General features: G+C 41.3%; 1 protein-coding gene across 1 annotated transcript in view; it reads left to right on the forward strand.

The window, feature by feature from the left end:
• LOC309612084 (ALK tyrosine kinase receptor-like) overlaps positions 1–20,324 on the forward strand; it is a gene marked incomplete at its 5' end in the record, with an annotated part of 407,879 nt that extends 387,555 nt beyond the window's left edge. Inside the window, one exon of the mRNA XM_082357365.1 lies at positions 19,278–20,324. Within this exon, the coding sequence (XP_082213491.1) occupies positions 19,278–19,483 (206 nt within the window). The 3' untranslated portion in view covers positions 19,484–20,324. The remainder of the gene's footprint in view (positions 1–19,277) is intronic.
• Positions 20,325–22,169: the final 1,845 nt, after the last annotated feature.

Below are 22,169 nucleotides of genomic sequence, written 5' to 3' on the forward strand. Positions count from 1 at the left end.
CCAGCCAGTATAATTTCCATGTATGAACATTTGAAATTTGAACAATACTCATCTTGAGCTTTTCAATTTTTTTTAACCATGACCCATAGTAAGAAATATATTTTACATAACAACATGGTACACAGAAACGTGTGAGTGTGTGTGTGTGTGTGTATACATATAGATCAGCAGCCATTATTTCCCAAGGGAAAATTGCAATATGGATATTTTTAAATTTCATTTTTTTCCTCTTCCTGATCTTCTCTTCTTCCTTCTCATTCTTTTTATTTAATGCTGGTCATGACCCACTAAGTTAATTTCATGGCCCACTAATGGGTTACAAACCATATTTGAAAAACACTGATCTTAAAGAGTCCAAACTTCCAGGCATTTAAAAAATTATTTGTTTTGTGTTGCAAATAATACTCCTTCTATAGCCACTAGGCACTTGAAAAGAGAAAAATGTTCTCCCCAATATAAACAAGAAGAATGACACTATTTTAGATAAGATACGAGAAAATAAGTGAATTACCCGCTTTTGTGTTAAGTGTAATGTCTTTATCCATTTAGAAAATGTTTGTTGAGTGAGCACTGTCCCTGTCATTGTGTTAGGCACTAGCCAACTGGCCCAAGACAGGCAAGATCCCTGATCACAGAGCATCAGCAATAAACAACAGAAGCCCTCACTACAGTGGCTTAGCCAAATAAGGATCTTGGACAGGCAATGGTGCAGATGTCCAAAAACACCATTAGTGACAACTCTTATTGCCTTTCCATTCTGTGTGCTCATGCTTGTCACTTCATGGTTGCAAGACAGCTACCACACCTCCAGGCATTATGTCCACGTTCCAAGCAAGAAGAAAAAGAAAGAAACAGAGAGGGGTTCCCAAAATTCTCCAGGAAATGGGCTTGCCAGATAAAACATAGGCTGTCCAGGTACATATGAGTTTCAGATAAACAATAAATAATGTTTTTAATATAAGTATGCCCCATGCAATATTTGGGACATATTTATACTGAAATAATTATTCATTATTTATCTGAAATTCACATTTAACTGAGTGTCCTGTGTTTATATTTGCTAACTCTGGCCACTCTATGAACACAATTCTGCTTACATTTCGTTGGCCAGAACTGTGTCACTATCTGTAAGGAAGGCCTGTCAAATCAAGTCATTTTTAAACTTCCAGTCTCAATAAAAGAGAAAGGCAAGAGAGAAGGAAGTTGGTCTGGGTGTTGAGTGAGCCAACCTAAGGTATCTGCTAAGGTCTGTTCCCCTCTGGCCTTCCTTGTAGATCATAGTAAGGAATTTGGATTTTAAGCTATTGTCAGTAGGAAACCATTGAAGTCTTTAAAACAAGGGAGTGTGACTGACTAAATTATATTTAAGAAGATGGCTTTGGCTGCTGTCTGCAGAAGGTATGGGGGGAGGGTGAGTGGGACGTGGGAAGACCAGTTAGAAGAAGCTGGATCATTCTAGAACATTTGAGAGCTCAGCCTAGACCTTTTCCTCTGCCCAACCCTCCTCAGGCAGATCTATTACCTTCCTGCACATGAGTTTCCTCTTCTGAAGAACAAAGAGTTGGGGGGGAAGGTCTCTTGGTGCTCCATGAATCATTTCCAGAGTAGCATGTGGTGACGTGGTAGCCTTCCCCTGCTTTGTGGCTTTGTGGTATGGTTGTCAATGTTTGTCCAGGCTTCGTGCTCCTTCTTCAACAGTGGGATGACTGACAACCACAGCACATGGAATGTCAGAGCTTATTACTATGAGGCTGAGATCCTGTGAGACTTCCACAAGGATATGGGTCAAAAATTCCTTTTTCAAATTTTTTTTTAACATCTTTATTGGAGTATAATTGCTTTACAATGGTGTGTTAGTTTCTGCTTTATAACAAAGTGAATCAGTTATACATATACATATGTTCCCATATCTCTTCCCTCTTGCGTCTCCCTCCCTCCCACCCTCCCTATCCCACCGCTCTAGGTGGTCACAAAGCACCGAGCTGATCTCCCTGTGCTATGCGGCTGCTTCCCACTAGCTATCTATTTTACGTTTGGTAGTGTATATATGTCCATGCCACTCTCTCACTTTGTCACAGCTTACCCTTCCCCCTCCCCATATCCTCAATTTTAAAAAATGCAAAGAACAGCACAAATAAAGTAATACAATCTGCTACCTCTTACCACAATTTCAAAAGTAACATGGAAGATTCTTATACCCTGACATCTGGGACTTAAAGCAAAAATTGAACAATCTGATTCCAGAGCTAAGAACCTACATAGAAAAGGGAAAACTTGAGGGAGACCTTCAAGATGGCAGAGGAATAAAACATGGAAATCACCTTTCTCCCCACAAATACATCAGAAATACACTACATGTGGAACAACTCCTAGAGAACACCTACTGAACACTGGCAGAAGACCTCAGACTTCCCAAAAGATATTTTTTTTTTTTCCTTTTTCTCTTTTTCTGAGTGTGTATGTGTATGCTTCCTTGAGTGATTTTGTCTCTATAGCTGTGCTTTTACCATTTGTCCTAGGGTTCTGTCTGTCCTTTTTTTTCTTCTTTTTTTAAGTATAGATTTTAGTGCTAGTTGTCATTGGTGGATTTGTTTTTTGGTTTGGTTGCATTCTTCTTTCTTTTTATTACTTTTAAATTTTTGTTTATTTTTGATAATTTTAAAAATTTTTTTATTTTAATAAATTTCTTTTCTTTTCTTTTCTTTTCTTTTCTTTTCTTTTCTTTCTTTTTTTCTCCCTTTTCTTCTGAGCCATGTGGCTGCCAGGGTCTTGGTGCTCCAGCTGAGTGTCAGGCCTGTGCCTCTGAGGTGGGAGAGCCAAGTTCAGGACACTGGTCCACCAGAGACCTACCAGCTCCACATAATATCAAACAGTGAAAGCTCTCCCAGAGATCACCATCTCAACGCTAAGATGCAGCTCCACTCAACGACCAGCAAGCTACAGTGCTGGACACCCTATGCCAAACAACTAGAAAGACAGGAACACAAACCCACCCATTAGCAGAGAGGCTGCCTAAAATCATAATAAGGTCACAGACACCCCAAAACACACCACCAGATGTGGACCTGCCCACCAGAAAGACAAGATCCAGCCCCATCCACCAGAACACAGGCACTAATCCCATCCACCAGGAAGCCTACACAACCCACTGAACCAACCTTAGCCACTGGGGGCAGACTCTAAAAAAAATGGGAACTATGAACCTGCAGCCTGCAAAAAGGAGACCCTAAACACAGTAAGTCAAGCAAAATGAAAAGACAGAGAAACACACAGCAGATGAAGGAGCAAGGTGAAAACTTACCAGACCAAACAAATGAAGAGGAAATAGGCAGTCTACCTGAAAAAGAATTCAGAGTAATGATAGTAAAGATGACCCAAAATCTTGGAAATAGAATAGAGAAAATACAAGAAACGTTTAACAAGGACCTACAAGAGCTAAAGAGCAAACAAACAATGATGAACAACACAATAAATGAAATTTAAAATTCTCTAGAAGGAATCAATAGCAGAATAACTGAGGCAGAAGAACGGATAAGTGACCTGGAGGATAAAACAGTGTAAATAACTACCGCAGAGCAGAATAAAGAAAAAAGAATGAAAAGAATTGAGGACAGTCTCAGAGACCTCTGGGACAATATTAAATGCACCAACATTCGAATTATAGGGGTCCCAGAAGAAGAAGAGAAAAAGAAAGGGACTGAGAAAATATTTGAAGATATTATAGCAGACAACTTCCATAATATGGGAAAGGAAATAGTCGATGAAGTCCAGGAAGGGCAGAGAGTCCCATACAGGATAAATCCAAGGAGAAACACCCCAAGACACATATTAATCAAACTATCAAAAATTAAATACAAAGAAAAAATGATAAAAGCAGCAAGGGAAAAACAACAAATAACGTACAAGGGAATCCCCATAAGGCTAACAGCTGATCTTTCAGCAAAAACTCTGCAAGCCAAAAGGGAGTGGCAGGACATATTTAAAGTGATAAAAGGGAAAAACCTACAACCAAGATTACTCTACCCAGCAAGGATCTCATTCAGATTTGATGGAGAAATTAATCTAAATTTGACAGACAAGCAAAAGCTGAGAGAATTCAGCACCACAAAACCAGCTTTACAACAAATGCTAAAGGAACTTCTCTAGGCAGGAAACACAAGAGAAGGAAAAGACCTACAAAAATAAACCCAAAACAATTAAGAAAATGGTAATAGGAACATACATATTGATAATTACCTTAAATGTAAATGGATTAAATGGCTGAATGGATACAAAAACAAGACCCATATATATGCTGTCTCCAAGAGACCCACTTTAGACCTAGGGACACATACAGACTGAAAGTTAGGGGATGGAAAAAGATATTCCATGCAAATGGAAATCAAAAGAAAACTGGAGTAGCAATTCTCATATCAGACAAAATACAATTTAAGATAAACACTATTACAAAAAACAAAGAAGGACACTACATAATGACCAAGGGATCAATCCAAGAAGAAGATATAACAATTGTAAATATTTATGCACCCAGCATAGGTGCACCTCAGTACATAAGGCAAATGCTAACAGCCATAAAAGGGGAAATCGACAGTAACACAATCATAGTAGGGGATTTTAACACCCCACTTTCACCAATTGACACATCATCCAAAATGAAAATAAATAAGGAAACACAAGCCTTAAATGATACATTAAACAAGTTGGATTTAATTGTTATTTATAGGACATTCCATCCAAAAACAATAGAACACACTTTCTTCTCAAGTGCTCATGGAACATTCTCTAGGATAGATCATATCTTGGGTCACCAATCAAGCCTTGGTAAATTTCAGAAAACTGAAATCATGTCAAGTATCTTTTCTGACCACAACACTATGAGACTAGATATCAATTACAGGGGAAAAATCTGTAAAAAATACAAACACATGAAGGCTAAACAATACACTACTAAATAACCAAGAGATCACTGAGGAAATCAAAGAAGAAATCAGAAAAATACCTAGAAACAAATGACAATGAAAAAATGATGACCCAAAACCTATGGGATGCAGCAAAAGCAGTTCTAAGAGGGAAATTTACGGCAATAGAATCCTACCTCCAGAAATAAGAAACATCTCAAATAAACAACCTAACCTTACACCTAAAGCAATTAGGCAAAGAAGGACAAAAAAACACCAAAGTTAGCAGAAGGAAAGAAATCATAAAGATCACATCAGAAATACATGAAAAAGAAATGAAGGAAACAATAGCAAAGATCAATAAAACTAAAAGCTGGTTCTTTGAGAAGATAAACAAAATTGATAAACCATTAGCCAGACTCATCAAGAAAAAAAGGGAGAAGACTAAAATCAATAGAATTAGAAATGAAAAAGGAGGAGTAACAACTGACACGGCAGAAATACAAAGGATCATGAGCGATAACTACAAGCAACTATATGCCAATAAAATGGACAACCAGGAAGAAATGGACAAATTCTTACAAAAGCACAACCTTCTGAGATTGAACCAGGAAGAAATAGAAAATATAAAGAGACCTATCAGAAGCACTGAAATTGAGACTGTGATTAAAAATCTTCCAACAAACAAAAGCCCAGGACCAGATGGCTTCACAGGCGAATTCTATCAAACATTTACAGAAGAGCTAACACCTATCCTTCTCAAACTCTTCCAAAATATAGCAGAGGGAGGAACACTCCCAAACTCATTCTACGAGGCCACCATCACCCTGATACCAAAACCAGACAAATATGTCACAGAGAAAGAAAACTACAGGACAATATCACTGATGAACATAGATGCAAAAATCCTCAACAAAATACTAGCAAACAGAATCCAACAGCACATGAAAAGGATCATACACCATGATGAAGTGGGGTTTATCCCAGGGATGCAAGGATTCTTCAATATACGCAAATCAATCAATGTGATACACCATATTAACAAATTGAAGGGTAAAAACCATATGACCATCTCAATAGATGAAGAAAAAGCTTTTGACAAAATTCAGCACCCATTTATGATAAAAACCCTCCAGAAAGTAGGCGTAGAGGGAACTTACCTCAACATGATAAAGGCCATATATGACAAACCCACAGCCAACATCATCCTCAATGGTGAAAAACTGAAACCATTTCCTCTAATATCAGGAACAAGACAAGGATGCCCACTCTCATCACTATTATTCAACATAGTTTTGGAAGTTTTAGCCACAGCAATCAGAGAAGAAAAAGAAATAAAAGTAATCCAAATCAGAAAAGAAGAAGTAAAGCAGTCACTGTTTGCAGATGATATGATACTACACATAGAGAATCCTAAAGATGCTACCAGAAAACTACTAGAGCTAATCAATGAATTTGGTAAAGTAGCAGGGTACAAAATTAATGCACAGAAATCTCTTGCATTCCTATACACTAATGATGAAAAATCTGAAAGAGAAATTAAGGAAACACTCCCACTTACCATTGCAACAAAAATAATAAAATACCTAAGAATAAACCTACCTAAGGAGACAAAAGACCTGTATGCAGAAAACTGTGACACTGATGAAAGAAATTAAAGATGATATAAACAGATGGAGAGACATACCATGTTCTTGGATTGGAAGAATCAACATTGTGAAAATGACTCTACTACCCAAAGCAATCTACAGATTCAACGCAATCCCTATCAAACTACCAATGGCATTTTTCACAGAACTAGAACAAAATATTTCACAATTTGTATGGAAACACAAAAGACCCCGAATAGCCAAAGCACTCTTGAGAAAGAAAAACGGAGCTGGAGGAATTAGGCTCCCAGACTTCAGACTATACTACAAAGCTACAGTAATCAAGACAGTATGGTACTGGCACAAAAACAGAAATATAGATCAATGGAACAGGATAGAAAGCCCAGAGATAAACCCACACACATATGGTCACCTTATTTTTGATAAAGGAGGCAAGAATATACAATGGAGAAAAGACAGCCTGTTTAATAAGTGGTGCTGGGAAAACTGGACAGCTACATGTAAAAGAATGAAATTAGAACACTCTCTAACACCATACATAAAAAATAAACTCAAAATGGATTAAAGACCTAAATGTAAGGCCAGACACTATAAAACTCTTAGAGGAAAACAGAGGCAGAACACTCTTTGACATAAACCACAGCAAGATCTTTTTTGACCCACCTCCTAGAGTAATGGAAATAAAAACAAAAATAAACAAATGGGACCTAATGAAACTTAAAAGCTTTTGCACAGCAAAGGAAACCATAAACAAGTTGAAAAGACAACCCTCAGAATGGGAGAAAATATTTGCAAATGAAGCAACTGACAAAGGATTAATCTCCAAAATTTACAAGCAGCTCAATATCAAAATAACAAACAACCCAATCCAAAAATGGGCAGAAGACCTAAATAGATATTTCTCCAAAGAAGATGTACAGATTGCCAACAAACATATGAAAGAATGCTCAACATCATTAATCATTAGAGAAATGCAAATCAAAACTACAGTGAGGTATCACCTCATACCAGTCAGAATGGCCATCATCAAAAAGTCTACAAACAATAAATGCTGAAGAGGGTGTGGAGAAAAAGGAACCCTCCTGCACTGTTGGTGGGAATGTAAATTGATACAGCCATTATGGAGAATAGTATGGAGGTTCCTTAAAAAACTAAAAATAGAACTACCATATCACCTAGCAATCCCACTACTGGGCATATACCCTGAGAAAACCATAATTCAAAAAGAGTCATGTACCACAATGTTCATTGCAGCTCTATTTACAATAGCCAGGACATGGAAGCAACCTAAGTGTCCATCGACGGATGAATGGAAGAGGAAGATGTGGCACATATATACAATGGAATATTACTCAGCCATAAAAAGAAACAAAATTGAGTTATTTGTAGTGAGGTGGATGGACCTAGAGTCTGTCATACAGAGTGAAGTAAGTCAAAAAGAGAAAAACAAATACTGTATGCTAACACATATATATGGAATCTAAAAAAAAAAAAAAAGTGGTTCTGAAGAACCTAGGGGCAGGACAGGAATAAAGACGCAGATGATGTAGAAAATGGACTTGAGGACACAGGGAGGGGGAAGGGTAAGCTGGGACGAAGTGAGAGAGTGTCATGGACATATATACACTACCGAATGTAAAATAGATAGCTAGTGGGAAGTAGCCACATAGGACAGGGAGATCAGCTCGGTGCTTTGCGACCACATAGAGGGGTGGGATAGGGAGGGTGGCAGGGAGACGCAAGTGGGAGGAGATATGGGGATATATGTATATGTATAGCTGATTCACTTTGTTATAAAGCAGAAACTAACACATCATTGTAAAGCAATTATACTCCAATAAAGATGTTAAGAAAAAAAAAGCCATTTGGAATCTCTGTGTGCACGGATGGGGACAATTGCTTTGTAAACTTCACAGGAGGATGATTGGGCCAGGACTTAACCATTGTGTAAAGGGTCCCCCCTCCCTGTCAATATGAATAGACTTTTCTCTTGGGCTTGTCAGTCTCTTAATGGAGGCTCCTTCTGCTTTCCTGCCTGGATAGGAAGGCATAAGCCTGACTGCCACTCTTCTGAAGTCTTGGGGTGGGGAGGAATAGGCTATGGAATCTCACCATTTAGGATACAGACTCTCCCTTAATCCCCTATTAGTTACTATGGTGTAAACCCATGACCTCACTTCTGCCTGTCTCCTGGACATTTGTTATACAGCAGAAACTAACACAACATTGTAGAGCAATTATACTCCAATAAAGATGTTAAAAAAAAAAAAAAAAAAAGGAAAACTTCATTTCATGCTTCTCTCCTTCCAGAGTGGATTTTGTTAACACCAAAGGCACTTTAGTCCCCTAACTCCTCCCTTCCCTACCCCGCCTGCAGCAAATACTTTTATCTCTCCTTCCTCCTTCTCTTTGAATTAAATCAATTGCTTAGTTTTCCTTTGGCTTCTCCTTTCTCCGTCTCATCAAATCAAGTGCTGTTCCATTTTGCTTGAGGATTATCGCAATAAGCTCTTAGGGAGAAGAGGTTTCTCAGCACTTCAGCTTGTTTCCTTCTAGTTATTTGCTTTGCCTTTTATTATCTTTTTTTTGCTGAGTCCCCAGGACACAGAGACACACAGAGTATGTAGAGATTTTTGGCCTTTTCCTTTTTTCCTGAATGAAACCTGTTGGTTAAAAAAAACAAAAACAAAAAAATATATGTCTCCCCCAAAAAGGTTTGTCCTTTTTAACAGGGTCAGAGATCTAAAATGAGATCTACATAAACATACACACATACACACGGATATATACATGTAAATATATGTATGTATTTATATATATATATATATACACACATATAGAATATGTATACACATGCACACACACAAATATACATATATTCACTGTATACACACACAAGCATAAATATATGTTACCATTTCTAGGGAACTTTTTGCCTCAGTTAACTTGGACCTGAGAGATAGTTTACAGAAATCCACCAAATAGGCAAATGTACTACCACTTTATGCTACAACTGAACTCATAGTGTTAAGATTAATAATCCTGTTAAGAAAAATCAACTCCTTCTACCTCCCTTTCCTCCCTTAATGAACACACTTGGTTTTTCTAATCATTAGATCTCAAAAACCAATACCATTTCTCTTCAAAGTACTTCCTGATGAAGGTGCAGTAAAGCTATACATTTAAGTTCTGGCGGTGGAGGGTAGCAGAGCTAATTCCCAGTATGTGACATCATAGCAGAGTGAGACAGTAAAAGTGCACAGGGCTGGGACTGGAGGAGCTGGGTCCTAACACAGCTCAGCTGCCTGCTGTGGGACCCAGGCACATCCCTTCAACCGCCTGGACTGAACGTCCTCACCTGCAAGGTGAAAAGGTTGGTCTAAATAACTCCCAAGGGCTCTAAGTCTGGATTCCTAAGTTATCCCACTTTTAGGCAAGCATGGCAATAAGGACAATCCCACCTATTCCTTCCTCTAAATTTCAAAACTTTGAACTAAAACCTAAAACCTGAGTTGAGATTACATGGGGTAGCAGAATTCGAATTTGAAAAATAAACAATAAAGGAACTCTTTCAGTGGTCCCAACTTGGTTTGGCACTTCATAAGACCACATGAACAGAGGAGACCCTCAAATACTTCTCAGTTTGGGGGGACTACCCTAAGCCCCCATGAGTGATTTCCAGAGGATAACTCATCCATCTGGTTCCCACCTGCTCAGGGTTTAGTCTGTGACTTTAGATATGGGGCAGTCAGATAGACGGGCTTGATGCAGTCTACTGGAGCCCGATGCTTAGAGCTGTGTAAGTGCAAAGAAAGAAAGTGATGTCTGGGGCAACTGGAGACCAAGCCATAGAACATTTGGCCAAAAATATCATCATAAAACTCTATTATGGGCAGGCAGATACTGGGTGTTCCACTGGACAGGGTGTCTGAAAACCTTGCTCCTGGTTCCAGATCTACCACTAATCTGCAGCGTGACCTTGGGCAAGTGTTTAACTTCTTTGCTTCTTGGTTTTCTCCCCAGTACAGCAAGGGATTAAGCTATGTGACCACCATGTTTGTTTCTAGCTCTGACATTCTGAAAGTTAGATATGGAATGTAGCATCTTTAAGTATCCTCAGGTAGAGAGATGAACGTAGTAACCCAGAGGAGGCTTTCCAAAAGCATGATTCTGCTATAAGAATCTTAGTTTTTGATGAGAGGACAGTTTGAAAGTCATACAAAGAGAGAAGATTTAAGATTTAAGAGATGACATAGATGTAGATATAGATATATTATTCACTTCTACACTACATTCTTATCATGATGGTTTTTTCCTTTCTCACTTTCTGCAAATGGTCTCTAGAGCGAAAATAGAATAGAGTTTTCAAAGCATATTCCATGGTACATGATACACAATAGCAAAAGAGTTCTGTGCCCAAAGGAGTTTGGGAAATTTCATTTTATGTTTTACTCTTGAGGAGTCACAAATCTTAATGGCATATTAAGGTTCTAAGACATCCTGCAAGGAAAGAGCCTGTTTACTTTTGTTTAACTCAGTAATCCTCAAACTTACTTGATCCCAGAGCTTTCTCATACTACCTATTTTCACCTTGTGGGGCTGGTGTTCTGTGGAACATACCCTGGGGGATGGCACGGCATTATTCTGTGACGCTGCACCTAGTGGCATGTGTCTGCACATTGCACTTCTTCTGTCCATATTCCAGCCCAATAAGCTTCTGTTGTTCTTTAAGCCCCACATAATATGAATGGCATCATTATCAAGCAATAGCTTGTAATAATGATTTAATAGTTTAATTGCAATATAGACAAATAGCCAGAGGTGGCAGAACTGTGTGTGATTTATTGAGATGGAAATCTGTCCATTCATGCATTTGTTTATTTGTGTTCTCATGCAAAGAATATGATTAAGAGCCTTATGGCTCAGGATGGTGGACTGAGCACACATTTGTCTTCTTCTCTCCTGCAGTCCCACTAAAGCAATAATAAGGGATTCAACAGAGGAATAAATCCTGAATAGCAAACAGAACAGGAAGGGAACCATGAGTGAATTCTAGAGCACAAAGAGGAGATGGAAGCTGTTGATGGAGGAAATAAAGTGACCAAAGCTGAGAAAATGCTCCCTTTAGAGCAGAGGAGGGAGCCCATCTGCTGGGAGGCACCACGAGTACTGATAAGGGATCCTCTGAAGTAAAGGTGAGAGTCAGGAGGAAGGATGAGATTCCTCTGTGGTGTGGTTAACCCATATTGTCTCTGCCCCCTTTTAACCCCATTTCCCAGATGAAAACATAGCAGGATGCTTAACCATGAGGGAGAGAAACAGGGGGCTCTTCTCTAAAAATTCAAGTGGACTAGAGGAACTAGGGCTGCTAGTGGGAGTGTTCATGGTTCATGCAGAGCGTGACTGGTCCATGATGCTGGAGTAGGGGACCGGGCACTGCAGGGTGGCCGGCCCCCCACCAGCCATCAGGCCAATTCTGACATGGAGATCAAGCACTGACTATGTGCAGAGAAGTTTCTATCCGCGCTCCTAGTTTCTCCTGTTTCTATATGAGGGGCTGATCCAGGACCACCCTACATATTATAGCCCAGAAACATGAAAAAGAAACAGCAACAAAAAAAATTGACTCCAGAGAAAACAAAGATAAATTAGGTAATAGAAGTTAACTTGAGAGATAAATCTCTTCAGAAAGATTTAAGACTGAGAAGAGGGGAATGAAAATATCAGAGAAATAATAAAACAAATTTACCAGAGATGAAAGAAATGTGTTTTCTGATTGAAAGAGCCCACCAAATGCTACCGCAGAATTTTTATAGAGATCCATTCCTAGATCCATTGTATTGAAATTTCAGCACCTCCATGTTAAAGAAAGATCCTGAAGGCTTCCAAGGGGGGGGGGGGGGGGGAAAGCAGGTTGACTACAAAGAAATTTACAGTAAAACCAGCCTCAGACTTCACCTCAGTCACACAGTTGCTAGACAACACTAAAGCTAGGCCTTCAAATTTCTGAAGCAAAATTTCTGATCTATAAACTATAGCCAGAAAATCTATTAACCAAGTATGAAAACAAAATAAAAATATTGCAGATATTCAAAGATTCGCCAAGAAGCTTTCCCCTGAGGAAATTTCCTGAGGATGGTGGGACTAATGGAAGAGCTCTAGTGAAAATGAATTCCAGAATAATAGCTGTACTGGAGGCCCAGAAAGCAACTGGTACAAATTAAAAACAGGGTGTCAACGTCTTCAAGAAGAAGGGAGAGATTTTTCAAGGAATGTGTAGAAGTGCTAGTGATATGGTGCAAAAGGCAAATAGAAAATAAATAAAAGAGAAAAGCAGTTAGAAATTTCTGAAAAAACAAAGTGCACAAGAGACTCCTGATTCAAATAAATATAAGGCAAATTATAATGTGCCACAATTTTGACAAGTGATGATGTAAGACAGAGAGAGAGAGAGAATGAATTTTCATTTACACTTGATGTTAGAAACATTCTCTGTGGAGTGGGATGCATTACTGGACCTATAAAGACGTTTATAAATATAACCATTGTTCACTGCAGTGAAAAAAATATATATATATAGTTTTCAGTATAAAAGCTCTGTTAATTGATTTTCAACATTTAGCATCAACCTATAAACAAAACAGAAGAATTAATCATTCTTACACAACCCTGACAATATAGAGGAAAACATAGCTGCCTTGGGAGGTGGACGTGGAAAAATGCAGAAGAGCAGGAAGACTAATAGCATTATCTTCCAGGGAGGAGAGTCAGGTGATACTGTCTAAAGCTGATGGAACAAGTGATAAATTTGCCATGAAGAGTTAAAAAGGAAAGTAATAAAAAAGTAAAAAGGGATTAAAAAATAAAGAATTAGAAGGAAGATAGTATCGTTTTTTTTTTACTGTACCATCAATGTTAAGGAGCCAAAATTGTTGCACCAACAAATAACTCTGTGATCATAATATCTAGAATCATGAAGGCAGCTGCCAAAAGAAATTAGAAGTCCTTAAAAATATTTTTGGGACTTGGTGAGAGGAGCAGGATTTGGGGATAGTTTTTTTTTTTTTTAATTATTATTATGAGCTACTCTGAACTATTTGACTCCTCACCATATGTATAAATTACTTTCATTTTTAAAGTCATTGAGTGCCTGCCATATGGCAAGCATTGTGTTAAATACGAGACATTTAGAGATGGTACCAGCCTTATAGCATCAGCGTCTACAGAAACAAATGATGCTAGGACAAGAGCCCTTCCCAGGGAGGCATTCATGTGAATTGGAAGAGAGGAAGCAGGGCAGGGAATCACAGTTTACAGAATATTTGGCCAGTTGATTGAAACTGTTGGCATAGAAGCCTCAGAGAGGTGAATTAGGAGAAGAAGTCTTTAGGACTTAGGAGCTTGGAGATTTGACATGTTTCCTTTAGATTAATAATATTCTAGGCAGGCAGATAGAATTACTGACATTTTGGAGCTCTAAGCGTCCTCAGAGAGACTCTATCCAACCTTTTCATTTTACAAACAAAGGAACCTTGGTAGTGGCAGAGCCAGGGCTCAAATTCAGTCCTTCTGATTCCAAGTTTAGTGATAGATAAAAGGAGCTCCAGACTGAGACACCCCTCAAAGCTGGAAATCAACATTCCTCACATACCTACTATGGGCCAGGCACTGTACTGGCCACTCCATGCATGTAGTTTAATTTAATCTCCACGACAGCCATATGAGGGCGGCTATACCCATATTAAATCTGAGCAAACTAAGGCTTAAAGAGTTTAAATAATTTGTCTAAAGCCTAGAACTGGATAGAGATAGAGCCTGAATATGAAAGAGTCTGTCTGATCTCAATATTCATGCCCCTTGGTTTCTGGCTCATAATTTGAGCCCTGCTGGCTGGGATAAAAGCAACACATCCCTATGCCGGTGACCAGAGGTAAAAATAATAACCACTTCGTATTTAATCATTGAACACATCAACACAATCCAATAATAAGGAAACCATGATTGTGGCACCGTGTAAGCAGGGCTCTTTGATCTGCCTCTCCACCCCCCCACGGCCCACACTGGGGGAAGGTCTGTGAGCTGCCAGGCCATCCTTCTTAATTAGAAGGGACCCCAGGAGCCTTCCTATAGCCCCAAGCTATTCTGAGCAGAATAAACAGGAAACGGGGAAAGAGGGAGAGGAGAGATAAATTCTCACTGACTTTAAAAGAGTTATACTGACGATATCCCAAGGAGCTTATGAAATGTATTTTTTCCTTTTATTTTCTTTTCTGGAGGTAGAGGAAAGCTGCTGATGAAGAGATAGCTCTCAACTATGGAGTTTCATTGAGAGTGAAAATACTTTAAGCTCAGTCCCTTATTGATAGTCCAGTTGCACAAAATAAAATTCATATAAACATTATCTCACATATTAGAACTGGAAAAGTAATCCATCTTCCAGTCAACTTTGAAAGAGTCTCATTATTGAGGTACTGAATCACAAGGACAGAATTTAAATGTTTCCACACCCAGGAGGGAGGAACGGTGGTACAGGATGAGCCCCAAAGCCCCAGCAACTTCAGCTTGATTTGCTCCTGCTGGGATCTTGAGTTTCACACGGGTGCGTGTGTGTGTGCGTTTGTGCACAGGCGCACGCACAAGCACACTTGCATGTAATCTTTCTGAGAAAAAGGGAAGCACCTCCTTTATTTTGCCCACATTCTTTCTTTTAGTAGCTAAAAAAACTGATTTCAATCCAACTTTCCACCAACTAAAAATACCAGAGTAGAGTCTCAGACCAAGACACAATTGTTGCTCCCTAATATGTGGCATGTGTGGCTTCATCTTAACCCCGAATGCACCCCCAATGTGTCTGCAGCAAGACTCTGCCCCCAGAGATGCTTCCAGGGCTCTCACTTGCTCTGAAAAGGTATACACTAGCCTAGAGTTAGAAGCCCTGGTAGAGTCCCAAAGTCTGTCCCTCACATAGCACCTTTGCTTACAAAGGTAACATACTAAACACATCACATTTGCATTTAGTCTCGTCCTTGCCTAGTGTGAACTGGTGGTAGAGGATGAGGTTGGGTCAGTTTTGATCCCTCCTGCCCCCACCATACCAAATTAATCTTCCTGAAGCACCAACCTGATGATGTCCCTATCCCGCTCAAAAACCGTTTCTGGCTCCCTCTTATCCACAAAGTAAAGTTGAACATCTTTAGCTGGGAATGAAATGTTCTCTGTGGTCTGGTCCACACTCACTGCCCTTCCTTATTTCCCAGCCTTCTCTTCACGTGCGCCACTCTGCAGCCAAATGCCACTACACATTTTCTACATTTCTGCCTTGACTCCTCTTCCTCTCAACTCTTGCACAACTGTTTCTGCCAATATCCTTGTTTTTCTCTCCCTTTAAGACCTAGTTCAAAGGTCATCTTCTTTATGAGTCTTCCCAACTGAACCTAATGTCTCTTTCGTGGAGCCTCCCCAAGTGCTTTATCTCCATGTGTCTTATGACTCTATAACCTCTACTTTTGATTAAAGTTAGTGCAGACATCTCATCACCCCTATGGGACCTTGAGTTCCTTGAAAGCCAGAACTGTGTCTGGCTCATGTCTGTGTCCCCAGGGCAGAGCCAGTGGTTGGATGTTTGCTCAAAGCAGGCATCCAGTAAATGAAATATGAGGGCAGAAAGGAGTAAGGAAGCCAGTGAACAAATGGATTTGGTCCAGTACCCATCTGCCCGTCTTTCTCTCTTCCCATCCGTCTGGGCTCCTGCGATATACAACTTGCCCGCAAGGCACCCTGGTCATATTTTAGGATAAAGAATACAGTGGGACAATGAGAAAGATACAAGGGAAAGAGCACTGGTTAGGAGTCCAGAGACCTGGAGTCTGGTCGGTCTCTGGACTTTCAAATTAAGACTGGGCAAGTCATTTCCTCATTCTGATCTCCAGTCTGCTTCTCTAGAAAAGCGAAGACATTACATTAGATCATCTTAAAGACCTTTCTTTTTTTTTTTTTTTCAAAATTATAACTTTAATATCCAGAAATGAGAACTTTATATAAACTCATATAAAGCAGTTAGAATTGGCTGATAGCAACAAGACTTGACGTGATAGTTGAAACAAGTAGAAAGTTGCTGTTTTAGTTTGTAATAAATCATAGAAAAAGACAGTTTCTAGCACGGGCTCAGCAGTTGTACATTGTCAGGGTTTGTAAATGTATTAACTTTTTCCATATAGTCACAAGGTGATTGCTACATATGAGCTGTCACAACCTCATTCAAGGCAGCAAGAAGGAAAAAGTGGTGGCAGTGACACCATCCCTTCTGTAAAGAAAGGAAGCTCTTCCCAAGACACGGCCAGTGGATCTCTGCTTACAAAACTCCTTGTTCAAAGCCAAGTTCACTCTTAACTGAAATGAAGGCTTGAGACATGAACATTTAATCAGACTTATAGTACCCCAGTTGCCAAGAAAGAATAGTGAATTGGATGAGGAGTAGATAACCAAGAACATCAACAGCATTGGTGTAGCTTCTTTATAAAAACAGTTTCACATCAAAGGATGATCCCTGCGGGGATAGAATTATTTAGGAGCACTTTTTAAAAAGTAACTAAAGGCAACCCCAATCTAAATAGTATCAGAAGCAATAGTTTACCTTATTAGAGACAAATTTTGGAAAGGCCCATAAGTTTAAATGAGTCATATTCCTACCTAAAACACTGAATTTGTTAATATGCATTTGTTTGTCTTAATTTACTTTGTTTGAATAATGTTTATATAACTTCTGTGTTTTCAAGGCAAAACTGGGATAGAGGAGGACGAAAACATTTAAAAGTACCTCCAACTCCTTCTGGTCCCATTTCCTATTTTCATCTATTAATAATCCCACATAGTTTTCACTATTTAAAGTCCTTTCTAATTCTGAGTCTTTAATTCTAATTCCTTTCTTTTACCTCTGTGCCTGTGACAAGAATGTCTCCCCCATGGTAAAACAGGATAATAATATAGGTTATTTACTGAGGGTTGTAGAGCACTTTTCAAAGGCCCATAGGCCATGCTGAAACTTCCCAATAATTACAGAGGGTTCAGTTTCCAGTACTGACCCAAGTCCCTGATTCAACTCAGAAACAGTCTTGTGCTGACCTCATCCTGATTGTAACTAGAAGTCATATTTATCAACTTCCAGAATATTGCAACTCTCCAAATTCCTGACACAATATGTGTCCTTGGAAATGCTTTGCTTCTGGTAAGAATCCCCTTCTTTCATCTGCATCATTCTTTATTGTAGGCTGCTAGTTCCTTTGCCTACTCAGTAAATTGGGTTATCTGCAGAAGGAGACTAATTCAAAGCGCTGGGGGGTGATTAAAGAAGGCTGAGCACCTGTTAGCTGGTTTCTACAGGAGTTGGGAATCTTGTGGGACTAGGCTTTCACTGCAAAAGGAGCAGCATCTAAAGGTCCAAAACTTCAATGCAGAGTGTAGCAAGTAAAATTAATGCATCAGAAGGAATACCAGGAACAATAAAATGGTGCCGTGCTTTTATGCTGACAGTAATCCCCATGAATACAAGGTTCTTGTAGGTCTCTTGGACTGTGCTACTGGAATTAGGGTTGGCTTGCCCCAGAGGGAAACTCTACAGGCATGGCACCAGGAGGGATTTGTAGGGCTCTCTTTGCAGAGACCAGTTGCAAATACATATGATTCATAGACTCAGGAGCTGAAATGAATCTTAAGAGATTATTGACTTCAGCCAACCCTTCCCACCCCATTTTATAAATGAGGAAACTGAAACCAGAGAAAGTTAATGCTTTGCCCAAGATCACTTAGCTAGAAAGCAAAGGAGTGGGAGCCATGATCTTAGCTACATAATAAGTGACCCAAATAAGCCACCCACCTCTCAGAGAAAACCTTGAACTGGTCATAACTATTTGGGAGCCTAGAGCCAACCCATACATTCCTGGGAAACTCTGAATTGTCCAACAGATATCACTTGAGTCTGAAGTTGGCTTGAGTGTGGTATGGAGAACTCAGGTCAGCTCTGATTTAAACTGTGACCCATAGCGTGGCCTGAGATACCCCAGAGTGTCCTGGTTTGTGAGGTGTGGAGATATGCTACATGGATGTTTATAGGATGGAACGGATGTCCTGGCTCCACTCTGGGAACGCGTACGGAGGGAGGGACTCTCTTTAGGCTGCCCTCCTCCACCAAGAACATCTTAGCACTTGGGTTGAGTTTCTGACTCTCATCACTCTTTGGGGATTAAATAATCTGTCTTAGTCTTCTGTTTCTTATGGGACTTTGTTAACTGTGCCTACTGGCTGGGAAAGAATCTGTGAGTTGTCATTTCTAACTTAGAAGACAGTCGAAATCAAATAATTGATTATTCTATAAGGGTGCTTCCTGTCTACCTAAAACTGGGTAATGTGCTCTCCATGCTTACCTCACATAATCCTCACAACCATTGAAGTAGATGTTTTCATTCCCATTTTACAGATGAGGGACCTGAGTCTCAAGAACATAGAGCTAGTAAGTAGGGGAGCTAAGGTGAGAACCTTGATCTGCCTGATGATAAAGCCCACGTCCCAGGTCACCATCCTCTTGCCTCAGGCTTTGCTTTTTACAAAGACAACCTAAGAGAGGGGGAAGAGGGCTACGTGTGTGTAAGGAAGGTGAGAAAGGCCTCCAGCATCGCTGACTCTGAAGCCGTTGGTCTCTAAGTCCCACCACAGAGCTGATGCTGGGCCTCCCTTCTGGACACACTGCAGAGTCACTTTCCCTGTCTCTTGGCAGGCGCCTTCCTCCTCCTCAACACGTCGATGACCTCCAAGCACACCATCCTGAGTCCGTGGATGAGGAGCAGCAGCGAGCACTGCAGGCTGGCCGTCTCGGTGCACAGGCACCTGCAGCCCTCCGGGAGGTACGTCGCCCAGCTGCTGCCCCACAATGAGGCTGGAAGAGAGATCCCCCTGGTACCCACTCCAGGAAAGCATGGGTAAGTCCTTCCCCATGTCCAAAATCCATTATGTAAATGGAGGTTTGGCTTTTGGCTACAAATTTCCAGAACACCCTGGAAATTTGACATCTACTTAATTGACATCTATTTAAAACTCACAATCGTCCTTTAATGGGTAGGGTCCGGACTGAGCCATTACTGCTAATATTCCCTGCATGGTGTCTTGGGCACTGATCTGTGGGGTCCTCTGGCTGCCCAGGCTGACGGTCCTTCCAGAGGCCAGAGGACCAGCTGGCAGAGTGGACATTTAATGAGTGGGTATTAAAGATATTCGTTTCCCAAAGTCCAGATGGAGCCAAGAAGGAAACAGCCAAGGGGAGTGTTAAAAGGCCAATATGAAAGTAATTTAATATGCTGGAAACTGGGTTTTACCAGAAGAAATTTGGCAGGCAGGGAAAGAGCAAACAATTGTGGCTGCCCAAGCAGGTCCTACAGCAGTGTGGGACACCACAGCAGAATAGGTCAGGGATGCCACATGGTATCAGTTCAGGAGAGGAACAAGATTTGTTCTAGAACCTCTAAGGCTTACACAACATTGAAGTCATACCCAATGCCCATGTCAGTGAACTTAAGCTTCCTGGACACACTCACATGCTTCCTCAGTGACCCATCAGGCCTCTAGAAATAGTGACACTGGAAAGCAAACCTGGACAAGGGAATCTCTGTGCCTGCCTTTTTTCTCATTCCATAAGACTTCAGTTTTGAGGGGTCCCTGCTCCGATAATCAACAAGAGTGAGAGATCCTTCTTTGTGGCGTGTTTGCTAGAGAAAGACCTCAAATTTTTCCCTCTAAGAAAATACGTTTCAGAAAGCCTCCATCTGAACACTGATGTTAGCCATCTCCATGGTGTGCTGAGTCAGTGGGGACATCCTGCCTACTGCAATTCCAATAAAGCTATATGGCCTCCTTGCTCATTTCTTGAAAGTCTCCACCCCACTCTTCTGCTACTGGCCCATCTGTATTTATTTGTGTTTCAAAGAACTACAAGCTGCTACAATCCCAGCAGGAATGAAACCTTGGCTTCAAAAAGGTGTTCTCCTCATACCTAAACTCATAGCTATCTTCTTGCCTCTGAAATGTCTCGTTGGACTGGCTGGGAGGGGCCCAGCCACCAACTGTGTCTGTTCACCAGAAATCAGGAATGTCGGGTGTGTGAGCTGCCCACTGTTAGGGATGAACCATCTTCTGATGGCGAACCCTTCCTCCAGCATAGCCTCCTTTTCTTGTGAGAAGTCCCAGATGGCAAGGTCTCCCATCCATGGGTGGGGATGGCGGTGGCCTCGGCTGCAGTGCCATCCTGTATGTGTTTGCCCAGCCCCATGAGCTGTTTGTTTTGACTTCCGCTCAACATTCCTGCCCCACCAAGCCTGGCAGAGACCAGAGAGTGCTGCCTGGGGCTGCTGGGACTTCAGGCAATCAATCTGTTGAGGTGCTAGGTAGCGGGTAGGGAGACATTGATGTCACAGGTGGATGTGGAGTTTGGGGTCTCCCTGAAATGCAGGCTGAGAATGTGCATGTGCGTGAGGGGACAAGTGCTGCAGGATTTCAGCACTTCCTAAGTAGCAGGGCCTGGTCCCTGTCTAGCATCCTCAGGAAAACGGTAGCTCCTCGGTGTGACGGGCCATGGGGGCTTGCTAAGAGCTTTCCCCTCTTTATCTTCCTGTGCTCATAACTACCAACTGAGTTCCCATTAACAAACAGGAAAACTGAGGCAGAGAGAGGAGGTAGGCAGCCTATTTATAGTTGCCTTAACTGGACCCCAGATCTCCCCTTTCCTCATTTGGGCTGTTTTTGGGAAACCCATAGCCTCTCAGCAGGAATTCAGGGGGTAAAGGATGGGGTTGGGAAAGAGGAAATGGAAGATGAAGGAACCTTGCAAAAAGAGCTGATCTAGATTCTCTGAAGAGCCGGGGAGCATGTGATGGCAGCCTTTCCTCCACATGTGGTGGCAACAAGGAGACCAAGACTGCGCGGTGCAGGAGGCTGTGAGCTTCCCCTGAGGCTGCCCTGGCTGCCAGTCTCCGTGTCCACCCCGCTGGCCAATGCATTTTCTTCCCAGCGTGACTGTTCCGTCACCAGGATCGGTCTGCCCCCTGGAGGGTGGGAGCTGAGGCAGGAGAAAGGGAGCAGGGGTGCTGGGCAAGCCCATTGACCTGATGGCTTTGCTAGGGCTGCGCCTACATCTTCAGGGTCTTTGCCTCAGGCCAGGCTCCGTGCGTCTTGTGCCGAGATGTTCTCCCCTCGCCCTGGCAGGGCCATCGTGGAGTCTGGTGATGAGCAAGAGTGATTCCAGTTTAAATTAAAGATGCCTGAGCTAGCCTCCCCACTAACAAGGTCAGCATGGTGAGGGTGCAAGGGGGCAGCTGAAGGGCCGACCCGTAGACTGCTTTGCTGCGTGGAGGAGCTCTGCTGCCCGGGCCTGGCAAGCTGCAGGTCACAGGCACTTGTCCAGCAACTCAGAGAGCTCTGGCTATTCATGTCGGCTTGGCTCTGAGTTGCTCAGCCTCGGTACTATTGACATCTAGGGCCAGACAATTCTTTTTGTGGGCACTGTACTGAGTATGGTCCTCGGCTTCCCAGGCCTCTACCCACTAGATGCCAGTAGCACCTCCCCTGGTTGTGACAACAAAAATGTTTCCAGACATTGCCAAATGTTTCCTGGGGAGCA

Source organism: Balaenoptera borealis (assembly GCF_965194805.1).
Source record: "Balaenoptera borealis genome assembly, chromosome: 15".
Classification (NCBI taxonomy): domain Eukaryota; kingdom Metazoa; phylum Chordata; class Mammalia; order Artiodactyla; family Balaenopteridae; genus Balaenoptera; species Balaenoptera borealis.